The sequence below is a fragment of the Coturnix japonica genome, chromosome 4 (assembly GCF_054131305.1).
Source record: "Coturnix japonica strain WE chromosome 4, WE-NBRP24, whole genome shotgun sequence".
NCBI classification, from domain to species: Eukaryota; Metazoa; Chordata; class Aves; order Galliformes; family Phasianidae; genus Coturnix; species Coturnix japonica.
The window spans coordinates 24887268-24912786 of NC_140666.1; the positions used below are offsets into that span (position 1 = coordinate 24887268).

Genomic DNA, 25519 nt, shown 5'->3' on the forward strand with positions numbered 1-25519 from the left:
GTAAATACTGTCCATAAGTATCCACTGGGTGATTACACACAGTGTTTGGTCAGGAAACGGCAGCAAGGCACTGTCTGTGTAATAAATCAGAGACCTCCAACTGCAGCTGTGACTGTATTCCCATCACCCCTGTTATGGGAGGCACTGAGACCTCTGACAAAACACCTCCAGCCAAGACAGAATGGAAATATCACTGCTGCAACCTGTGGATGGGATGTAGCGGCTGGAGAACTGTATGAGTACAGCAAAACCCACAGCCAAAACTTGCTTCCTTTCACCAGGAACTAACCTGTAAGCCTTTTCAGTAAGTCCAATCCAATCCTTGCCTTAAAGGACAAATTCAAAGAGTTTCCTTCGGATGAGGACAACCGCAGTGCACTGAGTTGCCTGCTCGAGGTGGGTGGAAGAAAACCCTTGGATATGACATATGGCTGAACTCAATCTCTACTTGAACCAATTATATTTGTCAACTCAATCTGCTTTCTGGTAGTCAACAAACCCCAAAGTGTTGTTTCAAATATTTATTAAAAAATAACTGCCAAGGGGAAAAAAAAAACAACAGTCCAGTGGGAAATTTATTACAGCTTTAACAGGTAAAGGGAACAAATCTACTTTATGAACAAATAATTGCAGTAGGAAGTATACTGAAAATTTCTTAATCAAATGATAAAGTGGAAACAGCATATGCAATATATATTCATATATAAATATACCAGTTATATTCCTCTTAAATAGATTAAACAACATCTGTTACCAACATGCCGAAGTATTTCTTTGTAGCAGGAGATTCGTCTTCCTTCACAACAATACTGTCTCTCCAGCAGTTCATGCCCACTGTGACAATTTCAGGACCTGGGGCCAGGCTCTACTCAACACCACCACACCAGATCCAGAGCAAGTGGTGTAAATCCTTTTCCTAGGAGAGGTCAGCCTTATTTTTGAAACTCAAGGTCAGGTATACGACAGGTGGAACTGGCAGAGCACAGGTTAAGATGTGGGATCTCCTTGAACGCTCAAATTGGATTCAAGCTAGATTCTTAGAAGGAAACAGACTCTGCTCAGGATTCCTTCCCAGTATAAGAAACACTTCAGTTTTTCTGTAAACAAATGTTAACAAAATAAACTCTCTCTACCCTGTTAACCATTTTATAGCATGAAAATAAGGAGCTGCTTGGGCAGTCTTAAAATAACTCAGTATAAAAATCTACTCTATCCTATCCTAAGTACTGTCTCTGTATCAAAGTGCTAGCAACTGGCACAGTGTTTTCTGTTTGAAGCCACAATCCCTGCTTTATCCGCTGGGCAGTGAGGACCACCACCTCTGGCAGGACTTTGCTCAGGAACCCATCCGTGGCGGTGGAACCTTCCTGCTGGGACAGCTCGGTGTCCTGACTGGGTTGTGCTGGGGTGAGCTCCTGGTGCTGTCAAAGCTCTGGAGCCCATTGCAGCACCCATCCCCATGCTGGGGGCAGCAGGGACCCACCTCACTCAGCCCGTCCCTGCAAGCCCTGCACAGGGCTCAGACCTACGGCAGGAGAGAAGCTGAGGCCCCATCGCTTTGCATAGTTCACTTCAGCAGTGACCCTGTGAGTCCCCAGAAGATGCCCATGGTGCTCCTCATCCTACGAGGAGCCAGCAGAGGATCCATCACCTGCCTGCTGGGAGCTCTTTGGCTTACTCTATTTGGTTCAATGCTCGCTGGCTGTTACCTTGGAGCCTGAATAAGAAATAGTGCAAATCCAAACTTAAAGAAAAAACATCACGTGGCCTGCATTGAACATTCAGCTGCAAAGACAACGAACCACAATATGAAGCCCCAGTTGTGGGGGACTATGAGACATTTGGCAAACCTGTAAAGTAAAAACAAATGACTGCCTTAAAGGAGTGCCTTAGGTTTGGGTCGGTACTGAGCAGTTAGATAACTTGATAACGTGATTCTGACTAACACTGCTGGCCAATTGCATGCTGGGCTGAGGACTGGTCACAGCACACGAACATCTCCCTGGGCGCCAGGAGAAACTCCCTGCAGCTCCAGGCGCCTTGGTGCTTTTCCTATCCAAGTTTGACTTGAAACGACTTTGTTTGCACAGAATGGTGTGAATTCATCCAGACTGGCTTTGCTGTAAAGCAACCAGACCGCATTATTTCTGAGGGTCAATATACCTTTATTTGGCCATGCACAGGCAGATTAAGAGGCCAAAACAGAACTCAGCTTGATTCCTATTATGGGATGCTGGCTGCAGTGCATTTTAAAACAATAATTATCTGAAGCTGTGAAGATGTTCAAGTCTGAAAATGTCACAAAGTGCCAAGGCACCATGAAATCGTGGACACCCACTCACACTGCAGCAGACCTCACTGAAGCAATGCACTCTACAGTGTTTCTTGGCCTGATCTACAAAGAGGCTTAGTTTCTTTAAACTCTTCTTCCCTCAAAGAATTCAGCAGTAGGGATGTTCAAGCAACAAGACGCTTTCAGCAAGTGATGCACAAATGGCTTAACTTTGCTAAGGATTAGGCACTTGGTTTGCCCAGGGTCTTCTGTAAATCCTACCTACCTCCATTTCTAGGCACCAGCCTGCTGCTACAGAGTCTGGCTCTCAGTGTTTCAAGGCTCAGCCCCGGGAACCAGTCCCGCTTTGGTCTACGGTCAGTGCCTTAACAAGACTCTCCTTGGCGAAGAGCAGGGATTCTCCCTCTCCTTGCTGCACACACGGGGTTCAGACCTGCTCCCACCCACTGCACAGCTCCTGCTGTGCCACAGTAGACCAGCACCAGGACAGGTCTGCCATCCTGAGGACACAGTTGCATCAGGGCAGTTCTATATTGATTTAATGTCTCAAAGCAGGATTCCCCCATTTAAAACCACAGGGAGATGAATATGCAGTAAAGCTAAGGAAAAACAAAGTCGTATTTAAAGACAGCAACCAGCCTCCCTACACACACTCCGTTAAAGAAACAGCCTTATCTCTGCCCCTGTGCTTCTTGCTAATGTGATGCTGGCCTTAGCACTCGGAACATCGTTAAAGCAACAAAGACAACAGAGTTCAGGCTTTAACTGAAAACAGATGCATGAACACGCTTAACAAGTTTTCCCCTTTGAACTCCTGTGTATTAATCACTACTTTGTACATGAATAAAATGGAAGAAAATACCCCACTTTTTTCCCCATCAAGTTCATGCCATATGGTGGGCAAAAGGAGAGTCTGAAACCAACACTTTCTTACCCTTTTGCTTTCATCTGCAAGTGTAAATATTACTGGAACCTCATTTTCTTCTTCTATTAAAAGCCTGCACATGCATTAAATGGATAGGACTCTGCTGTGTTTATCATTTGTATGATGTTAATGCAGAAGGGACTTCTGAGAGATACTTGGAATGGATGCTGGCCATGACAGGATACTGCCCAAATTAGAAGCAAGATCCAAGTATCTTCCTGCAATTAGATTATGTCATGTGCTATACTCTTATTCATGGCCTGGAAGGAGAGTACAAGGGTACTTAATATCTGCAGAGATTCAATTAAAATGAGCACATCTGACACTCAGGAGGTCTGGCTTCTGCTTGCCTCATCTCTAGCCCAGCCTAGTTACTACATTGTAAAACAAAAGAAGAAGGAAAATGAGCACACACAGTGGAAGTCAATGTGTTCCTAAGTCTGCCGGCTGGTGAATACTGTTACTAACCTAACTGAGAAGGTCATGCAGTTTACACTTTGATTGCTGTAGCCTGGGTTATGTTAAGCTACAGAACAGAATTCGGAGGGAGGAAGGAAATGCTGGTTCGAAATATATGGCAATTTTGCAAGTTGCATTTCAAATACAAATGCATTTTTCCATGCTCTCTGAGTGCTTCCCTTTTCAAGGGTATTGGCATGCTTGTGACAAAAGCAACCAAAGCAATTAATTAGGCACACAGTGAAAGATGGTATAGGAAAATAAAAGGTAAAGGTCAGTTGTTACTCTTCTGGAAACTGTTACTCAAGGTCGTGCTGTCACGGTGATAAGTTGGGCACAAAAGGTTGCAGGCTCCTTCCTTGCATGAGAAGGGGTAGCTGTTTGGGATCCAGCAACATCAGCTGTGAAATACACAGGCAGAAAGGCTCTTATATATTATATATACAAGTGTAACCCAGAATAAATAGTGCTTTTCTGACTCATAGGTGTATTTCAGCTTGGTTGTTGTTTGTTACGGCTGGGGATGGCTTGCTTTTCAGCCCTTCTGTCCCACCCTTGGACACATCAACGAAGAGCAGCCTGGGAGTCCGAAGCATCAGCAATATCCTTTTGTACTCCTTTCGGAAATTCTGGTTAAGCAGCCCATAGATCACAGCATTGAGGCAGCTGTTAAAATAGGCCATAAAATAGCTTAGGACAAAAAGCCACTCTGGAATGTGTGGCTGCACTTTGGAAGGATTAATTGAAACAGCAAGGCCGATAAAGTTTAATGGTCCCCAGCACACAGCAAAAAGGACAAAAACCACGAACATAGTCAAGAAATTCCTGATGTCAGCAGCTCTGATCTTCTGCTTGCAGTCTTGTCTCACCCGGTGTTTGACTTGAATCACCAAAATCCAGATCCGAAGGTAGCAAAAAGTTACGATGGACAGCGGGACAATGAAGTGGACGACCACCACTGTGATAGTGTACGATGTACTCACCGTCTGGGCAAAGGTGCAAGAGTAAATCCGGGGGTCATACTGCAAGGAGCCAACAAAGAAGTTTGGCACAATGGCCACCACCGTGAGCGTCCAGGTCAGACAGATATAGCAGCAGGTGTTCTTCAGGTTGAATAGCTTATCATACCGAAGGCTGTGGCAGATGTAACAGTAGCGGTTGATTGCAATTGCAGTGATGTTGAAAATCGACCCAATGACGCTTAAGCCCATCAGGAACCCACTTATCTGGCAGTGAACGTTTCCCATAGTCCATCCATTATGGAAAATGGCACTCAAGATTAGAGGATACGGATACACCGCGACTACCAAGTCTGCGACAGACAAGCTGACGACAAAGATGTTGCCTACGAAAAAGGAGAAGAGACCATGAGAAGTTAGCACAGATCTGACAGTCAGCTTCCAGCTCAGAGCTCCTCTTCAGCCTCACTGCTCACAGCCTTCACTCCACCTACCGTTTGGAGTCTGAAACCATATAAAAGTTCCTCTAAGTTTCGTAAGACTTTGCTCTCCTTGTTAATAGGCCAGCACGGCAGCAGCCACCAGACAGCTACACAAGCACTGTCCTGCAGAGAGCTTCATTACTTTAAATACTACATTGAACGCGACACTTCATGTATTATCACACAGTGACACTTCACAGAATCACAGAATGAATTAGGTTGGAAGGGACCTCTAGAGACCGTCTGGTCCAACCCCCAAATCCACAGAAGCTCTGTTCATTACGGGCTAAAGAACTGGGGCAGGCAGGTTAACTTTTCAGCAGTTTGTTCATTATACTGACAGCAGTAGCACGGGAAAGGTTTTTTCTGGTCATTTGCAAATGAAAAGCTAAGTTTTCAACACAACTTCGCAGTGCTCATACTGAGAAGCATGTGTTCCAGGAGACAGTGCAGTCGGCCTTTATGTGTCTATCTTATCTCGTTCTTCTGCCCGTTTCTTTAATATTTAAAATTGTTCAGAGCAATAGGAAAGGTCAATCACTCCTGCACGGTCTGGGCCTATGCAGGGAATATGATTAATAAGCTGCTGTCAACTACCTCTGCAGTGTATGTGCTGCAGGTTGCCCACTTAGGCTTTTAAAACCAGGAGAGTAGAGAATCTGTGCAGACATTAAGTAATTTAACCCTTGCTGGACTGAAACTAACACGCCACATAGGAAGACATCTGCCAACAGCACTGCATGGAGAGCCAACGGCCCGTGCAACCCGTGACTTCCCATAGTGGCTTCCAAAGGCTGGGAAGGGCTGCAGAAGTAAGGTACACCTTAACACCACCAAGAGGTTTGGAATTCACTCTTCTGCTTTTGGAAACTGTTCCTGAAACTAAATTAAATAATCCTTCCGAAGGGACCAGAAGCCAGGCTCCCGTGGATCCATGCTGAGCAGATGCAAACAAGAGCAGAGACCATGCCAAGGCACTTGTGCAAGTCACACCATCACCTCTGCAACAGGGCCCTGCAGCTTGCCAAGCCCAGGCACTGCTGAGCAGAAGCCAGCATGAGGAAGCCAAGGAGATGTAGAAGCGGCCAAGAGCTGTTTTGCCCCATGGCTGCAGAGGTACAGCTTGTTTTCTGAATCTGGTGTATTTTTAGGAGGGAAAAAGCTTTTCTGTTGATTTTGCCAGTCAGACCAGAGGAGCACATTAAGAAAGGAAGTGTGAGGTCTTTAGAGAACTGGCAGAATGACAGGAGTAGCCGTAATGCTGGAAGGGATTATCTGCCAAAGTGCAGCTTTCTGATGACTAGACAAATCACCATTTCCAGAGGAACTCAACGATGCTGAGAGGACAGCACACTAGGGAAAGCCATTTTCCAAACATCATTACCTGCAGGGTATGTCTGCAGTGGCAGGAAGAAAAACATTACTAGAGTGTGGGTAGAGAGTACGTTTAACGCATATAAGGTGCTAACACCTATGCCTGTACATACTGCTAGCAACACCCCAGCCCACGAATCACACCAGCACCCTCTCTTCAAACCCTCATAGCCTGCTCTCTACCAGATTATCTCAACCAATAAATATAAGAATAAAAAAAAAAGTGTTTTTTTGTTTTTCATATAGTATATGTGAAGAGAATCTCTGAGAGCTCAGTTCAGCTAGGTCACTGGTTTTGGTATTTGGAAACCATACCCAAGGGCTGTTGGAAACCACAGCCGTGTTGTCAATGCAGTTGGCTCATTGCTATGTTTGTTCCAAACAAAAACCATCAGTGCCAGTCAACAGCTCCCATCAGGCTGCAGAGCACACTTCACACCGGCTGGAAAACAGTCCAGACTTGAGAACAGCCCAACAGTGGCACAGAGCTGAGGCAGCTGACATGAAGCATCACATTAAAGCAAATATTAGCACAGGTCAGGTGAAAGGCTGAAATCTCAGCAGGACAGATTTCACATGCACAGCCCTAACACAGCACACCACTTGTGGGGCTGCCCTGCCTGAGCACTGTGCTTTTTGCTGATTTCATACCTCGCTTAGAGCTTTTTAAAATGCAATCACTGAACCTGATCCCCACATAATTAGTTCTGCTTATGTCAAGTTCAGAACTGCTTGTAATTGGGCTTAGAGCTCACGTAGGCACCCAGAGAAGGAGCACTACTCTGCAGCAAAATTCACATTCCTGCAGTCACTAACATCTCCTCAGCAAAAGGCAAAGGGGGTCCTCAGCACCAGAACCTCCCCTCAGGAAATTTTTCCCAATCCTGGCAACCAGTATATTGTTAATGACTGAGTACTCCAATGAGGGGGCACACTGCATGCCTCCAAGCAGAACAGGCCCCCTTCAACGTGTGGAAATTAGCTGCTCATTATTTAAAAACATTGTGAACTTCAGCACTGAATGCAAAGCCATCTAATGTGCAGCTGTTATGGACGCTATCTGACCACGCGGGTTATCTGAGGACTTACTGTCAGGGCCTGGCACTAGCTTTCATACACGTGGAAGTCCTGCAACAAGTTCTGCAGACCAATCAAGCACAAAGAAAGGTTTCCGATGGCAGGCTGCCCAGCCACCACCTGACTGCCAGACAAACACACATCACTCTTCTACAGAGATTAACTGAGCATCGCTGTGCAAACAGAGGGGTCACAGCCCTGTAGGGAGGAGATGACCCAGGAGCAGGCCACATGCAGGTGCCATAGGGCTCTGCCCCGCAGGCAGAGCAGGTGCCATGCTTCTGCCCAGCTGTAGGCAGTGACTGACAGCAGGAGAGCAGCAGGTGCAAGAGCATATGTTGAGAAACTGTGCTAAGGTACACAAAATGTTAGAAGTTTGCTAGGGCGAGCAGTGTGTGTGTTTGTGGCGACACTTCTCTATTTGCTGCTTGCAATAAGAAGCATCTAAACCTTTATACTTCTCTTCCCAGCTTTTACAGAAAGCAGGCTACCCAGGGAAGTGAGGGAGACACAGGCACCAGAGGGGTTCATGAATCATGCACTGAGGGTCACGGGTAGTGTGCATGGTGGGGTTGGACTGGTTGATCTTAGTGGGCTTTTCCAATGTGAATGGATTCTATGACTCATGTCCAGAAGGAAAAAAAGTGGAACTGAGACCCACATCATCTTCAGAGGTATATATATACACATATAATAGGGTTCCATAAACACTTTAGCGGGCTAGAACTGTAAAGCAAGCCTCTGATGACCACTTACTCTATTTAACCTTTGAAAGCTTACCCTCACTGCTAAACAGAAGCAAAATGCACCATTTGCCCCAAGCAAGACAGATAAAGTCTTAAAAGCTTTATTCAGCACACAATAAGACTATTAGCTGTGACAGCCTCCTTTCTGTGTTTGTTTTCACCTGCCACTTGCCATGCATTTGCTTGCACTACACAGACCGCCACTCTGAAGACACGGAGTGGGGTTGGATTCTGCACAAAGCAGCGGTTCACAGAAACCCCTTCCAGAACAACTTGGTTATTTCTGCAACATGAAGATGGAAGCGAGTGTTCTCAGTCATGTCACATATCACTGTTTTGGATTTCGGTCTGATCATAATACTGTGATGATTGTGGCTTCTGGACCTTCAGCCCTCACTGATGAGCATCTCCAGCATCAGGAGCTGTGAAGGATGACTGCAGGGCACGGAGTGCCCTCTCAGAGAGCATCAGCTCAGCTTCCTGCGGGGCCTGTGCTCAGTGCTGCTGCTCCACACAAGCTCTGGGCTGCTTGGGGAACTTGCCCTGAGAGCATCACACACACAGCAACAAAATGGCAAATAAAGTCCAGACTGACATTTTGACATGGAAAGTATTTGACAGGGGAGCCCAAGCGAAAATCTGAGAAACCCTCCCTGAGGTCCAGGCAACAGGAAAAAAACCTTGCTGCTTAATTCATTAATCCATACGTTCTAATTGAGAATTTCATTTGGGTACTTAGGAAGCCTGTTCCAAGACAAGAATAAAGAAGTGAAAGAAAAAAAAAGCATCTAATCAATTACCCACATCACTGCTCCCCTGGGATCCAGAAGAGGGCACAAAGCCTGGTCTCCTGCAGCCGGGCAGACAAGGCGGTGGGGCTGCCAGCCACTCTCAAATTCTGACTGTGCTGCATAAAGCGATACTGAGGGTAATGAACAGCCAGGGGCATGCAGCATGCTTGTGATGTAAGGTTAGAGACTGTGGAAATATCCTATGTAAGGACACAGCGAAGGTCTTAGACAAAGGTAAAACACTGCAGGATAATTTAACTTTTTCCTGGCAAAAGTTCTTTGAGCTCTCTCCACACAACTTTGACATCAGAGAGCAGCAGTGAGCTCTGCATTCACCATCGCGTGTTTTGCTGTTACCATGCCCAGAAGGAAAGGTGTGAGCACTCAGTGTTGCCATGTCTCGCAGCATGACCATATCTTGGAGGAGAGAGGGTACGGCAGCCCAGCATCCCTTCAGCACCATGACTGGAAGCCTCAGAGCCCACCTTGCCAGCACATGGCTATGGATGCAAGGAAGCTCCTTGCCCCGGGGCTTGGTCAGAAGCTTTGCTCCTGGAGGATGGGAAAACTCCGCTGTAATCACAGAACTAAAAAGGACCAGCTCCCACACACTTCCATCACATTCATTTTTTTCTGCTCCATGTATTATTTTGTCTGCTAGCTAGAGAAAGGAACTGCTTACACTGCTAGGCGGAGGACTGGATTTTAGACACTTTTAGGTCATGAACTTTAACTGTATTGCTGTCAAAAACATATCTGAGCCATGCCTTCAGCTGCTCTAATTGAGTGCAGTGAAGGGCAATCATTTGCAATGTTTACACTCCAGAGACTCACAACTTTCATTTGGCTAAGGCCAGACAGCTTCAAAGCAAGATCTGAGCTCATCAGTCTGTGGAAATGGGCTGGAAATGGAAGACCAGCCCTGCTTGCAGGATTTCCTATCTTTCCCTACACTGCTTACCATTACACTGGAAGCGGTGCAAACACCAGCGCATTTGCCCTTGGTATGTTGCAGATGAAAGGCAGACGATGAGTCTCAGCTGAATAAAATGAGTTGAATTCCCTCCTCTTCTAGAATTTTAAAAAGGGGTCAGCTCTCTGGTGCCAGTTACTTTCAGCCCTCAGGAGATGCTGTAGTACTAAATCCAGATGACCTTTCCAAGATACACCCAAATACTGTTTCAGAGACTCTGACTTGACAATAAGTCAGTGGTCATACAAAAAACAAGGCCATTTCTAGAGAAAAGGAAATTAATTTATAAAAAGACTAAGTCTAGATCAATAATTAGAGGAATAATAATGAAAACCTCGAGATAACAGAACAGAGTTACACTGTGTACATATGATAAAACAGAGCATCTGTGCTCTGAGCATCCTCAGCTCAGAGATGCCAAAATGGGCTTAAACGTCTGAAGAAAGCTTGTGTGCGTGACTTGCGTATCTCATTTTCAGTCATTCTAAAGAAAACTGCTTCCTTTCCCAGCACAGCAAAAGTCTGTGCTACCTCAATTACTGTTCAACCATCCTTCACAGTCTGCTGAGAGGAGTAACACTGCCTGCATCACAGATGGAGAAAGACAAACCCATCATTTGCTGACCTGGCCACGGCTAGAGAACTGTGAGAGAAGCAGTGCACATAAGGAGGAGACCAGGAAGTGAAAGAAAATCTTTCCTAGACCTTCTGTTCATTCACAACTAGCTACTAATCCCATTGCAAATAGAGTTATTTCCACCTGGGAACACTTTAGGGACTCTGATACAATTGCACTGGCCAAAATCCACTGCAAACAATTCAAGATGATTTAATAATAATAAGGATACTGGAAAAAATTACATCAAATTAATAATAATAATAATAATTAAAAAAAACAACAACAAAACCAAAGCAAGCCCTAGAGAACCTTTTTACTTTTCCCAGAAACAAGTCCAAAAACAATGTTTCCCAGATCATCAGCATTCTTTGCTTTAGATATTCCACAGGGCTTACAGGACTATGTCTGGAGTTGAGTCTGGGTCCAGGATGGGCAACAAAGAGCTACTGATGATGTGAGAAACTCCTGGGAATGGGGAGTCCCCAGTGAATTACAAGAGGACATCTTCTATTTTTTTTTTCCCCAATGCCTTGTGACATTTAGTCATCTCTGAGGTGCAGTGTGTTCAGTTACTAAAAGAGAAAGGCAGTCCACACTAAACCTGTTCTAACATAAGCACACGTGGACGTGGCTTAAATGGATGTGCTCCAACACCCACCACAATAGAAAGTCTAACAGTGGCTAATATTCAATTTGATAAATAAGGATAAGATTTTATGGGACTATGACACTTAAATTACTGGAACAACGTCTTTCAATGAGTAGGCACATGTGCCAGCAGAAATACACATGGTAAATGGAAGATCTTGCATTCATGGCGCACAGCCAATGGAGCTGAGCAGACACCTCTGCTACCAACAGCTTCCAGCACAAGAGCACTGCTGGATTCTGCTCTTTCACAAGCAACATCTTGACCTCAGCAAAAACCAACCAACAAACACTAGAAAGAATAATAGATTCTGGGGGGAAAAAATGCCATTTGTATGAACCAGAGAAACTCTGAGTTTGCCTAATGAAGAAATACCCTGAGTCCTACTTTCCTGTCTGTAATGATGGGGGCAGACCTACTTTAGAGTTGCATAATCACCATCAAGCCATGGGGCTTTTAAGTGCCTCCTTAAACTCTCCTGCCCTCTCTCTTTTTATCTCTATTGAAGTTTTCTCAGCAAGAAATAAATCACAGGGATTTCTTCTCTCTGAAACTATTTAACATCCCAACCAGAAGACTTCAAAGTGGTACCCTGAAACTTTCGCCTTATGACTCCCATCACAGGCTTAGAGACAGGACTATGTGCAGCCCTTCAAATGCCTGCCCCACATTTAAGCCAGTCACTGAATGCTGGGGAGACTGCCTCCCCCTCCAGTGCCCACAGGGCTGGGGTATGGTCAAGAAACCCACCTGAAATACAGCTGAAAGCCACCCCAGAGGTCAGTTGATCATCCCTGCAGGCACAGCTTCTCATCCTAAAGATTATCCACAAGATGGAGTACTGAAGACGAAGGCCGTTGCCCTCACTCAAATCCAAGCAGCCTCCTATCCCACATGCTGCAAGTAGAGGTTTTAATTGTGAGCTAGTTGAGCAAGCCTAGAAACAAGGAAGAATGCAGCAGCACTGCTAGCCAGTGTGCCAATTCCCCCAGGCAGGATAAAGCAGAGAAGAGCACTGGCATTTCACACTGTCTTCTGCCATCTAAGTGCCGCAACTCCTGTCAGCTTTAGAGGACACTCTTTCATCTGCCATTCTCTCCAAAGGCAACAAAAATGGTCAAGATTCCCATTTTTTTTGAAAGAAAAAACTCACTCAGCCACCTCTGAAAAGTCCTCTTCCTTACTGCTAAGCTTTCCTTGTCTAAAAACAGCATTTTTAAAGTGCTGTCATTTGTCAAGCATAAAATACAAATTCCTGTCTCCCTGTCTCTTCAGAATCATTTGTAACCCTCCATTTCCTCCGCTTAGCAGCATTCACTGATATTTTTGCCTTTCATTGCTGAAATCCCACGTTGTTAGCTGTCCCCGGTGAGGCATCTTTATCAACAAGCTCCAAAGTGATGAAGTATCTAAGGAGCTACATCAGTATGAAACAAAAGCTGGGCTTAATACAGAGGTGTCTACGAGAGATCTTTGTACCCAAATACAAACACAGGTTTCATATATTCATTTTGAAGTGTTGAGGGCTTTTGCAGTATCACATATCACTAAAAATACCTTGCTGAGAGGGGGCTGTTTGGACAGGGTTAGAAAGGTTGGGAATTTCTAGTCCCCAGCAGGAGTGTAACACACAACCCCAAGGCAGGGAACAAAAACTCACAGCATGCTGTCCACCTCCTTATCCAAAGGGAGCCCCCATATCAAGCTGTTAGGAACACAGACAGTACGGGCAGATCTAAGACGAGTTTAGCGCGTGCTGCAGAGAGCTTTGCAGAAATTCTGCCAGAAAATTTGCTTGGCACATTGCCGGAAACGTGTGAGAGCTTTGCACATTAATGAGAAAATGAGCAGAGTCCAGCAAACACCCTGCGCTTTGTGAGCAGAGCTGGCAGCATGGCTGATGTGAGTGCATGTTCCTGGTGGGGATGTGAACGCACCCACAGCGGCTGTGCCCTTACCTATGCAGCTCAACTGACACCTGAGAGCCAGGAGGTCATCTTCAGTCCTGCAGGACTGTCCTTGCGCTCCATGTGAAGCTCTCAACAGCCTGAAATAGCTCAGTCAAACATCTGCGTGCATTTTAAGGAATGCAAGGATGATGCACAACATCAGAGCTCAAAGGTATCAGGGTGTGCAGCATCAGTAACAGAAGGACAGAGCCTCAGCACAGGCAGCAGGTTGCAGCCAGGCACAGGGCAGGATGCCCCGGCCACCACGGCCACTGCCCAGGCAGATAAGCACAGGGAGAACATCGGCTGCACACCACGAAACACACAGTCTGCACCAGAAGCCAGTGTCTCAGCATCAAGAGTGCAGGGCATGGAGTGCTGTCGCTAATTGGGATGAGGCAGGAGCAAAGGGCAGAACAGGGCAAGAAGTCTTCTTTGGTCTCCCCCAGCAGTTCAGAGTCTTTCCCAGATTCAGCTACATAACAAAGCCTTTAAAAGGAGAACTATGGCTTCCTCTGCCTTAGGAACAAAGTGGGAGCTCTCATGCCAGCGCTGCCTTCTGATACTGTCCTTTTATCATTTGTTCGGGAATGAAACTGTAACAAGGCAGATTTATATCAAATGACAAATAACAGCTGTGGGGAACAGAAAAAAAAGTGTCGCACTTTATTAGAACCCTTTAAGACCCTGACAGCCCGAAACACACCGTCAAAGTGGCAAATGCAGCTGAAAAGGGGAGACAGAGCTCACAGCAGCTGCTAAACCTAATGAGGACTTATTAAAATTAAGGGCCACCTTCCCCCTTTCATATTTAGTTTCAAAACACCACATGAAGAAATCCAACCTTTTATAAAGAAACGTGTCATTAGTGCAGATGTGACACAAGACCCTGGCAAAGATTTCAGATTGAAAGATAACTGTTAACTCCCAGGCGGTGGCTAAAACCCTAGGAATACATTCATCTGGTACTAAACTAAAACCCTCCAATATTAAAGTCATAAATCTTGCCAGAATGAATTTCACCATTATTCACTTGGTGTTATAATATCACTTAAAAACCTGCGAGCATTCAGCTGGGAGAAAGGGATGCTGATGGGTCTGGAGCATCAATCTTCTTCACGCAGTCTTGAGCAAACCACTGCTTGGCATTTCAGGTCCCTGCTCTGCCAGCACTAGAGGATGATGATGGCAGTCGTGCAGACCAGAGGAGCTCCTAATGAACTCCAACTTGGATTGCTGTACCCAGAGCTGACCTGCTGCTCCCACTTGGGAACCATTCATGCTCTAAGCTGGATGCACTGAATACAGCCACTTTACCCAGTCATTTTTGTTTCTGAAGGCCAGCTTCATTCCCATTTTATAGCAGGGTGGATGACTCATTTAAAACAAAAAACCAACAAAAACCCAGGCTTCCACACAATGGAAACAATGGTTTCCAGCAGAGCGGGGATATTGTTTGTGATCACACTCATCTAAAAGGTATAGGGTGACCCAAGTTTTCCAGGAAAGCAGGACATTCAGCTTTCACAAAGCTATGGACCATGGAACAAATTCATACATACACAATGTAGAACTGGCCTGTGGGAAAACTGGCTTCATTTTGGAGCCCGGGGATTAGCTCAACTATAGTATGAATGATGCTCAAAACCAGAAAAAATCAGAGGTAATAACAATGCTGGTGAGAAATCGCTTCCAGTTTCAGGTTGAACTGACCCATCTTTAATCCTTCAGCCTAAAGGAAGAAAACTGCGTGGGAATTCAGTCCCATGAGTTCTTGGAGAAAAACTCCCTTTGCAGAAGAAATGGTTTCCATAGTATAAAGAAATAAGCTAAACCTGTAAAAAATACATATGTTAGGAGGGCAGCAAACCCAGATTTAAGTGGAACAACCACTGCGTAATGCCACAGTACAGCAGAAAGGTTGAGGGTTACCTAAATTGCCACTCGAGAAAGAAAAAGCAAGACAAGGAGGCTGAAGTAGTGCTAGCCAGCACAGACAAATTGGTTTGCTAATGGATCTGATGCTGACTTCATCTTCTGATTTGGCAGTGCCCTGAGAAGCCTGTTCTTTTAGCCTCCCCTTACCTAAATGAAATTAACCTATTCCAAAAAATTAAGGACAATTTATCAGGCCATTGAAGGTGGACTGCTTGTTGGAGCTGGGTCTGTGTTGTTCCACCCAAGACAAAAGAGAAACTTGACAATTCAGAAACATGAAAATGGGAGGGCTGGCAGAGTCCACGCAGGCTCTGTCTGCCTGCCACCCCAGTGTGAAGCCTGCACACCCTGTCCTGCATTCTGGAAGCACTGTATGGACATTGTAGCTGCTGGGAACATCAGTGCCAGCACATCGACCAGCCAGCTGCCTTCTGAGTGAGCACTGCAGGGCAAAGTATTCTGCTGCGATGCCAAACCCTTTTCATTCCTTGGTGAAGCTGAAGGTAGCTGAGGCTGTGCAGGAGGTCTCTGCAGGTCATCGCACCCTCCTTTGTCACCTTCCAGGCACAAGGCAACACCCATCTCCTCAATAGCAGAGGGCTCAGCCCTGGCTCTGGGGACACTGTGAAGGGCAGGAAGCATTTCACATGAGCCACTGCAGCCAGCATTCACAGGGCCTTTGCTCCACCCCATAACTTTCCCAAGGGTGGTGGGACCCTCCCACACCGCAGACGTGCCTCCACCTCCTGCCATTACCTCCTCCTTCGCATGACCTCCAGCAAAAGTGCATGATGAATAAAGAAGTGATATTGGGATTGTTATACACGCTGGGGGTTCTGTTGTGAAGGAAGGCAAAGCATACTCTGCCCATGTTGTGAAAGCGAGAATGTGTTGGGAAGCTAACAGCTCTGGTGATATTATGTAAAAGCAGGGGAGCAAAGCCCTGCTCCAGAGAGCACAGCTGTCTCCTGCCTATTCACAGATTGTTTTCCATGGATGTGGTCTTTTGTTTACATCAACACTTGTGGCTATTGCAACAGTCACATAAACATCCAGCAGATACAAATTCAAGAGCCTAAGAATGATATGCTTATAATTATCATTAATAGTCATTATGGAAGCATCCAAGAAATCTTTCTATCCAGGATAACAGAATTCAGAGTTTACCAATGCTCCAGAGATATATTTTGGAAACTAGAATGACATAATGCAAAATATATTTCATTACCCACATCACATCCAAGACAAAACTAGATATTGGATAAAGGCCAGATGAGAAGTCACAAACTTTTGCGGTTCTATAGCTCACGGGGTATTCAATCTTTAGGTAATTGCACAGGCTCAGACTCAGGCACACGATACCACACAAATGATGACCTATCTGCACTCATTTCCCAGAGATACATGATCACAGAGGCCTTAATGGGAGGACACCGCACAACTTCATCAGGAAAACAAAATAAACACACTTTATCCTCACAAGAGACTGTTAAGACACTGAAAGGATGTGGAAAATTGGAAATAACATCCATGCTGAGAGCATAAATGATCTTGCTCTCAGGGAGAATAGAACTGGGCTGCTGCACCTTACTGGGAAAAGCAGAAAAACATTTGCAAACACAAGTCCTATTATGAGAGTCATAAATCCACATCCCGCAGTTCTTACTGTTCCTCTCCTCTCATTTCTTCCTCGACCCTTCTATATTCCAAAGGACAGGGAACAGCCAGACACCGCTGCAGCTATGCCAATTGCATCGCTTCCCCCCTCAGCACAGGAGGTCCCCAGGCAATTCCCCCCTCTCACAGGGACTTTCCCAGCCGGGCAATTCCCAGAGGGAGCACAGCCAATCTCACTGCTTCTGCAGCAGCAACATCAGGAGCACAGCCTTAAAAGACGGCTATTTAACAACAGTGTGCAGGCAGCATCGCAAGTTGAGCTCTTGTTTCTGGGCCTTTTCTGTTCTTCCAACCCCTCATCACATCCAGCGCATGAACCATCCAATTTTCAGGTTTTAGGAGGAGAAAGAGCATGAAGCACCACACAAAATCACAACTCCATAAAATGCTTGATCGTAAGGTAGCATTACATCCTCCCCCATTTTAAATTTGCTCTCTAAATTGGGATGAATATGCACAGTATTCTGAAAGGAATAAATCACGGCCCATCCCAGAAATGACACAGAGCCCCGAGGCAAAGGGCTGCAATACACGGCGTCTTGGATAAGCTGTAGAAATCTTCTGTATTGTCATTGTTCTCCTTTTGCTTAAGCATCCTGCAGTTTCAGCTCTGTATATAAACCATGCCTCAGACACTGAGTACCACCAGAATGGAGTAGTGTTCAGAAAGCCACTTACCATGTTGGATTACTCTGTGGAGACGATAGGGCTCACGTGCACCCTCAGAAGAGCAGGAGCAGAGCTAGGGGGTCATCCATCCCCTGTCCCACTGCCAGTAGCAGCAGCTGCCTCCCAGAGAACACACACTGGGCTGCGATGAGCCAGCGTGCCCTGGGGAGCGCTCCTCCTGACATGCAGCCAAGCACTCCACACTCACATGTAATATTAATACAACGCGCTCGCTTTTCTAACGAGAGCACTCATTTTTAAAAGATAAATACGCAAGAAAATTTTACAGAGTGGTTGACGCATAAAGCTTTCATTTAACAAGTTAATGAAGGTAACTGGAAGAAGAGATAAGGCGAGGAAGCAGTAGCTGAGGCTGGGAAGGGAGGGAAGGTACTGCACCTACACGAGACGATGCTGCCAGAGCACAGGCACAAACAGTGGCCAGAAAACCCAACTGATTCAACAAAAGCACACCCTTACAAAACAGACTGATTTTGAGTCTCTTCCAAGAGAAGCCTGCATCACATAAGCCTAACTTGCTGTTAGTCCAGGGATCTCCAACAAAGCCATAGCCATGCTGCCTGGGTAACAGCTGACTGAAGCTTGAGGCTCCACCAGAGACAAACCAGTGGGAGAAGCCTGGCGGTCCATGCAGATGCCCTGGTTAACCAGGTCAGGTGCATGTCTTGCCTACAGTAAAGCCCCCATTGCATACAGAACGGCCCGAGTGCATCCATTATACAAGACGTGAGAGCAAGCATCAGCTCCATGCTTGCTGCCAAAGAGCTCTACAGGAAGCACAGAAAACCCTACTGCAGAAATAAGTCAAACCACACTCTTCCCAAAACAACTCACAGGGCCAAATTTGCGACCTTTTATTTTCCCCATTCAGTAGAGGGGAATAATCCCACACAACAGCACATATCCAACATGATTGCTTTGGAGAAATGAGAGGCTTACACCTTAGGGAAGTGTAAAACCTGCATCACTAAGGTTTCCTCAGCATCAAGGGAACAAAACATTGCCTCCTGGTGATTAAGAATGTAATTATTACTATTAGTTCTGAAACACTTTGAATTACAAGGTCCATTTTCTTTAAATGGGCACTATCATTAGCACAAGCCGATGTGAGGCACTGATTTACCCATGTCTCAATAATCCCATGTGTTTGGTACCCTCGGCACTTTTTGCTCAGTGCTTTGCCTTACAGGCTGGTTGCCATAAACAATCAGTTGAAACGTAAAGAGAAGCTTTTGAAGCAAAGTTATTCAGAACAGATATACAGATTGAAACACTAACTATGGTGATATCTTACTAGTGGTTCCTTCTAAACTCTAAGCATCTATATGTGCACACTCAGATCTCAATAAAGCTTACAAGCGATCTCAAGTTCAAGGCCATATTCAAGCAAAGCTTTCCACTCAGACTCACTCACATATGGAGGAAGTCTGCCAGGCAGCCTGAAATTTCTACTGATAAAATCTTGAATCAGGCTTCCCCCATGGTGACGTTAATAAAACATCTCCTATTAATCTGCAGTATTTCCTCCACTTTCTAAAGTAAAAAAAGCCTGGCTCCACTGACTTCATATCAAAGCAGGTCCTAAGCAAAATTAACCACGGATGAAGAGAAAAAGACTTTATAAGTTTCCCAGATACACTGCTGACAAGAAATGACACATATTTAACCGAAAAGAAGTGTCAGAGCCTGCTTGTCTGATTTCAGCCCACGTGCAAGGAAAAGTGGGCACCTTTCAACACTCAGAGCAAATGGACACCAGCATCTCTTCAGAAGGTAAGAAAATGGACTGGCCCATCAATGCAAAGTGAGCACCCCAGCAGCTGCCAACTGCTTTGTAAGGTTAACAATCCACCAGAAGATCTGCAGCCTGCTCCAGGGAAAAGAAATGTCTCAAAAAAGGAAGCGGATAGGAGAGAACTGCAGTCCAAATGTAAATAAGGAAGGACAGATGCCACCGTGAGAAGGCAGAAATAGTCTCGCTCCTTGTAAGACCTACTTGTTGCTTGCCCGCTGCTCCACTTCCATTTCTGTATAATTTATTCCAAAGCAAATCTATTATTTTAAAGACTCCACAGAGAAGGCGGAGAAGGCAGTGCCTGTGCTGAGGGACACAATGCTGGTGTTCACCCACCAGTTACTTCTTGCTCCCACACTAATCACAGAGGCTTTGTCTAGGCTGGGATTTACTAAGATTTTAATTAACAGTTTCCAAGAGTAAAGCCACACCAGGAAAGCTCCTCTCATTATCTATTTAGCTAATTGTCCCAATTAGGTAGGGCAAGACAGTTTGACTCCCTCGTTTCCTTGCACAGAAACCACTTACCTGACACTCCTGCAGGCTGGTGCCCGGCTCCCATCTGATTGTCCTGCAGGAGGACCGGGCAGGCTGCAGCAGATAGCATTGCTCGGCCTTTTGGTGCTCACCCAGACTTGTAAGCACAGCATGCTGACAGCCCTGCTGAGCCATGGGTGATTAGGGCTGGCTGCCCAGCACCCATCAGTGAGCTCCAGGGTGTCCGGTCACCCTCAAGCTGGTGCAACTAGGGAACTGAGCCCAAACACAGTGCTAAGGTCATTTAACACACCCAGACCTGAGGCTTCTGCAGAAGACACTGAGTGGACGGTCTCAGAAGACACCGATGTGCTGGTTAAACCCAAACTTCCAATGTTCAGGAACAAGCACGGATGAACATCAGAAAGCACAAAGCAGTGCCACCATTGTGGGACCGTGCAGGACCCTGCACAGCATTCCCCTCCTCACCCCCTGCCCAGGGCATGGCCCCATCCTCCTGCTGTGCTCTGCCATGGCGTATAGATGGGATTAAACATTACCCATCCAGAGAGGAGAAAGAAAAGCAAACAAAATGGAAAGGAAATGAAAAAAAAGAAAAAAAAAAAAAAGAAAAAAAGAAGAGTAAACAGAGTGTGTGTGCCCACCTTCTCTCTTCCTGACACCACACGGAAATGAGCTTTCTTCATGGCATCCCAGCCTAGAAGGCAAAGCTCAGTTTGCAGAGACCCCAGGGGTTGCAGATGAGTCTAATGCAGATTTCCTAATGAGAGGAACTTCACTTTAACTAATCCGAGCGTAGTGTGTGAAGACCTGCAGCACCAAGTAGCACAGCTTGTCTGGGGCATGCATGCTGTGCTGCGGGCACGTCCTGCTCCAAACAAAGCCTGTCCTGAGAGCCACAGCAGGGCTCTCCTGGAGCCTCTCTTTGAGGAGCTGGGTCGCCATGGGGTCTCTCCCCATCCTCCTCATGTTCCCCTTGCTGTTGGCCAACACCCCCAGCTCCCAGAGCCCACGGAGCAAATTGGGGAACACTGTACTGCCCCACAGCCTGCTGTTTGCTACAGCCACACTGAAGCAAGAAAAAGGGCTGACCAGCAGCATCTCTCCCAGGCTGAGCCCAACAGGGAGCTGCAATCACCTCCCTGACAGAGCCCCACATCCAAACGGGCCAGGAGAGATCAGTGCTCACGGTGGGATTCTGCACCACAAGCTGGCAGAACAGATGAGCAGCTCCTTAAAGTAGATATCCACAATGTACAGAGAGAAATTATGTCAGCAGATGCTGGAAGGTTTGTGGTGCTAAAAAAAAAAAGAAAGAAGTACTCTCAAACCACCTACATGGAGTCAGCAGCTTTCTAGGACAAGGAAATCCTGCAGGAGCTGGGAGGAAACCAGTCACAGCTCCCATATGCATGAGATGTGAAAACAGAACGTGGTCCAACATGATGCCTCAAAAAGGTCGACTTCCCCAAACCACAACCAACCAGGCACCAAAATAACTGAACAAATACACCTAAATAAAACCAAATGTGGCAGCGTTCATTGGGAGATGTTTAAAGAGATTTCAGCACCGCCCTTCTCCATCCAAAAAGAGCAACGCCACATTCAACCCTGCCGCACACCTTTCAGGTCTGCAAAACTAGGAACGAGGCCGTGCACGGGAGCTCCCCACATCGCTAACAAGGACCTTTGTAAAAGAAAGCAGAGAAACACGTCACAGGGCAGTGCAGAAGTTCCGGAGGTCCTGGAACAATAAATAAAAGCCCACTCAAACACAAACGCTCGCGCCGTGCCAACATTCTCAGGCGGCAAAGGGTTGACCCAGGAAGCGCGGGCTGATAACCCTGGCTGCAGCCCACAGAGTCAGGCAAAGGGCAGAGCAAGCAGCACAGGAGATGGAAACGCAATTAGTGCTGGTCAGCACAGCTCTGAGGGAGGAGGGCCTGTCAGACCCATCTGAGGGCTTCTCTGAGAGCATACATTTGGCTGACAAAGGTAACTGTGCTGACATAACGCGTGCAGACTTGTGCGTGGCACTTGACTTGGGCTGGTATGACAGCATCCCACTAAACCCCCAGCACAAACACAAGCGCTGGGTGTGTGCATTGTAAGGGGATGGAACACTAGCAGTGCCCAGGGGGCTTGAGGGAGTTACACCCACACTCAGCTCCCTGAACAGACGACATCTCTACCAAGGAACAGGAGCCGCAAGGCAGCAGAGCAGCTCTCTGCAGGGAAGCTCCAGGCTGCACTGGGCTTTCAAAGAATGCACACTTTGGCTGCGTGCCTCTGTTTGCACAAAGTTCAGGAGAGCTACGGAAGTGCACATCCACAGCCTCTGCCCAAAGAACAGGCTCATCCTTTTAAAACGTTGACTGTTTCTTAGTGCAGTTTTCACATTTGTAAAGCTAGAAGGATTCACAAATGACAACCTGCACTCTCAGATATGCAGGAGCTCCCTGTTGGCTGCGCATCTGCACACGCCATGTAATGCACTTGCTATTTCCCACATGGGTCTGAAGTTACGCTCAGCTCCATCTAGCAACAACACAGGGAGTATCACCACCCGTCTGACACGTCCTCCTTCCCACAGGGAAAGCAGAGCACAGAGGTTTCTCCTGGCCAGTTTTAGAGGTCAGACTGTGAGGACTTCCAGCTGCCAGAAAAGTTCACTCCTCCTCATTTGCCTCCATAAAGGCACATGGACACCTCTCCCACCAGCGGAGCAGAGCTCTGCCTCATGCACAACCTTCGCCTCAGCCTTCTCAGTGTCCTGCACATTAAACACACACCAAAGCCTGTCTGAAGCTCCCTGGCTACATGAGCAGCTCCATACACATGAGTGTCTGAGTGTTACTCCAGGGAAATGAGATGTCAGAAGTTCAAGGGGTGAAGAGAGTGAAAGGCAATGAAAGCATCTAATAGCTCTCAATCCACTCGCTTCTCAAGCTGACAACAAACCACCGTCAGTCTGGGGGCTGTTTGTCCTTCCCACCTCCCACAAGCTCACACTGCTCACGTTTTGAAACAAAGCTGAAGACAATGGAAAACGTAATGTGTGTTTAGGTACCGTGGATACCATGGGGCACTTTCCTTATGCCTGTGAAAACACAGAGACTCAGCAGCAGAGCTCCTGCCCCTTACCCTGCCCCAACCAGCAGCCACACTGTGCTACCAGGAATCATCAGCTGCTGTCCCATCCGCTACTGGTACAGCCCCTACTTGTACAGAACTCTATTGAGTAACTCCACATCTACAGAAGATAGAGAGATCAGCATCTCCAGAATGCTTTTAACTTTCTCTTGTTATAAACACTGGAGACGTTTCATCCAAACCATTTAACAAGCCATAAAAGTAAAGGTCACTCGATGTCCTCTGGCTGTAAAAGCAGTCAGTGTACCCTCAGCACAAGGCACGGTGCCGCAGTACCCGGTCAGCAGCACCGTGCAGCCTGTGTGCGGCTCCCCTCGGAGCCATTTATGTACCGATATCCTCACACAACACAACTTCGAAGGCAAAAAGGAGGACACCCTCAAAACCCATCGCCACCGCTATCACTTTCCTAGATTAACTCATTACACAAACCAACACACAAAGCCTCAAAGCAGACTCTCAGAGCACCGTGAAGAAGCAGCTCTGCTCTTCTCTGCTGCCACTTGGACCTGAGAGGTCCCGCTACCTCCGCCTGCTTCCCCTGCTCCTACCCGGCTCTCTTCTTGAAACCGATGAGGGCTTTACCTGGATCGCGACCGGAGGACGGGCTCCTTTATTTGCGGCTGTCTCTGGGAGACAAAACTTCGAAGAAGTTGGAGAACAAAAAGGAAAAGAAAAAAAGAAAAAAAAAAAAAAAGCGACGTTGGGAGGGGGAGAAAAGACAAAAAAAGAAAAAAAAAACACAAAAAAAAGATAGTGAGTCCGAGCAGCCCGGGGCACTTCGGGGCCGGCGGGGAGCGGCGGGAGCCCCGCTGCCCAGCGCCCGTCCCGCACCGCCCCGAGCCCAGAGGGGCAGCGCCGCCGTGCGGGGCCGGACCCCGTCCTGCCGGGCGGCGGAGCCCCGGGCACGGTGCCGCTCCGCCCGCCGCCCCCCGCCCGCCCGCGCTCACCGGCGTTGCGGAGCTTCTTGTTCCTCAGCACCGAGATGATGACCAGCGCGTTGCCCAGCACGTCCACTACGATGGTGACGATCAGCACCGCCGCCAAGCCGCTGGCCGCCCGCCCCGCCGGACCCCCCTCCAGCCGGCATCCCGAGCAGCTCCCGTTGCTCCCCGGCCGCTCCATGCGCGCTCCGCCCGGCCCTACCGGGGCCGCCCCGGCCGCCGCCGCCCGCTCCTCCCCGCCGCGGCTCGGGGGGCTCCCGCCGCCCCCTCCCCCGGGCGGTGCCGCTGCCCGGCCCGGGGCGGGGCGGGGGGGCCGGAGCGGGGCCGGGGCAGGCGGCAGCGCTGTCCGACGGCGACACCGCGCGGCGGCGGTGGGATGCGCCCGGAGGTCCGGAGCGGAGGGGTGCACCGTGCACCGCCGCTCGCTGCTCCGCCGGCCGCGGTCTGTGTCCTGCGGGGCGGCCCCCGCACCCTCTGCGTTGGAAACTCGGTTTCGCTCCGTCCCGCCGTGAATGGGAGAGCGAGGCTCCGCCGTCGGGTTCGCTCTGCGAACGTGTGCGTCCCGCGGCCGCATCCATTCTCCGCTCGGTTTAGAAAGCAAAGCCAGAAGGCGGGTTTTAGTGGGGATGCGGTGAGCCGCGGCTGCCCCGCGCCGTCGGACGGGCTTGCAAAGGAGGGGGCTGCTGGCCCGAACGGGGCAGTGTGCAGGAGGCGTTTGGATAGAACCTTCAGTGATGTGCTGAGACTTTGTGAGCTCGGAAAGACTTAACCTACGTGTGTGGCAGCAAATGAAAGACAATTGGACACATGAAAGGCTCCTTCTTCCCGAACTATTCTATTCTTCTCTAGCCCGTCCTATCCTATCCTATCCTATCCTATCCTATCCTATCCTATCCTATCCTATCCTATCCTATCCTATCCTATCCTATCCTATCCTATCCTATCCTATCCTATCCTATCCCATCCCTTGCATGGACTTGCAGAATTCCACACAATTTTGCAAATATTTTCAGTCTATACTGAACATCTTTCTTTCTGCACAGCCTTTTGTGTCCATGCCCAGGACTCACCTGCAGTTCGGCGTAGCTCCCACACACGTCCTTTCAGCAGCTCTTGACTTCCAAGTGGTCTGGTCTGTGCTGTTTTCACCACTTTAAGACGTTTTCAGATGTGGGCTGTGATTTCCAAGGACCTTGGCTGAAATGCAGGTGCCTCAGGTTTGCTGGCTGCTGAACCTAAGGAATTCTGGCTGAAATCAAAGGCAAAGCTGCGCTTTCAGCAGATGTGTGTGATGCCATCTCTGCCAGCTGGGAGGTTTTCAAGAGTACCAGCAAACCCACACCACACTGACCATCTCCTGCCAGCATCAAACCCACTCACACTGCCCCAGCCCCCATCAAGGCAGCTGCCAAGCTGTGTGCCCCATGGGGTCCTGCCTTATGGTGCCAATGAGCAGACAGTTGCTGAATGACCTGATGCAGGGTGTCATAAACCCACTGCTCCCACAGCTGCAGAGCAGGGCTGCTTG

General features: G+C 47.7%; 1 protein-coding gene across 3 annotated transcripts; it reads right to left on the bottom strand.

Moving 5' to 3' along the window:
* Positions 1 to 506: 506 nt before the first annotated feature.
* On the bottom strand, positions 507 to 24699 carry GPR50 (G protein-coupled receptor 50). 3 transcript variants are annotated; one of them, XM_085546385.1, is made up of 3 exons: positions 23998 to 24699; positions 23633 to 23689; positions 507 to 5022 (listed from the first exon to the last, which is right to left on the bottom strand). In XM_085546385.1, the coding sequence occupies exons 1-3, from the start codon at positions 24567 to 24569 to the stop codon at positions 4935 to 4937; spliced, it is 717 nt and encodes a 238-aa protein (XP_085402511.1). In that variant the 5' UTR covers positions 24570 to 24699; the 3' UTR covers positions 507 to 4934. The 3 variants fall into 3 exon arrangements, with proteins under 3 accessions (XP_085402511.1, XP_015716295.1, XP_032300313.1); XM_015860809.3 differs by lacking the exon at positions 23633 to 23689 and having other exon boundaries at positions 23998 to 24237; XM_032444422.2 differs by lacking the exons at positions 23633 to 23689; positions 23998 to 24699 and adding an exon at positions 12098 to 12242 and having other exon boundaries at positions 2902 to 5022.
* Positions 24700 to 25519: the final 820 nt, after the last annotated feature.

What these genes read in the sequence shown, in the direction of transcription:
- GPR50 (XM_015860809.3), bottom strand. Translation starts at nt 24,172, where the DNA reads ATGGAGCGGCCGGGGAGCAACGGGAGCTGCTCGGGATGCCGGCTGGAG. An exon ending in CAAGAAGCTCCGCAACGCCG is followed by an intron (nt 5,023 to 23,997) that starts GTGAGCGCGGGC and finishes CCTTTTTCGTAG; the next exon opens with GCAACATCTTTGTCGTCAGC.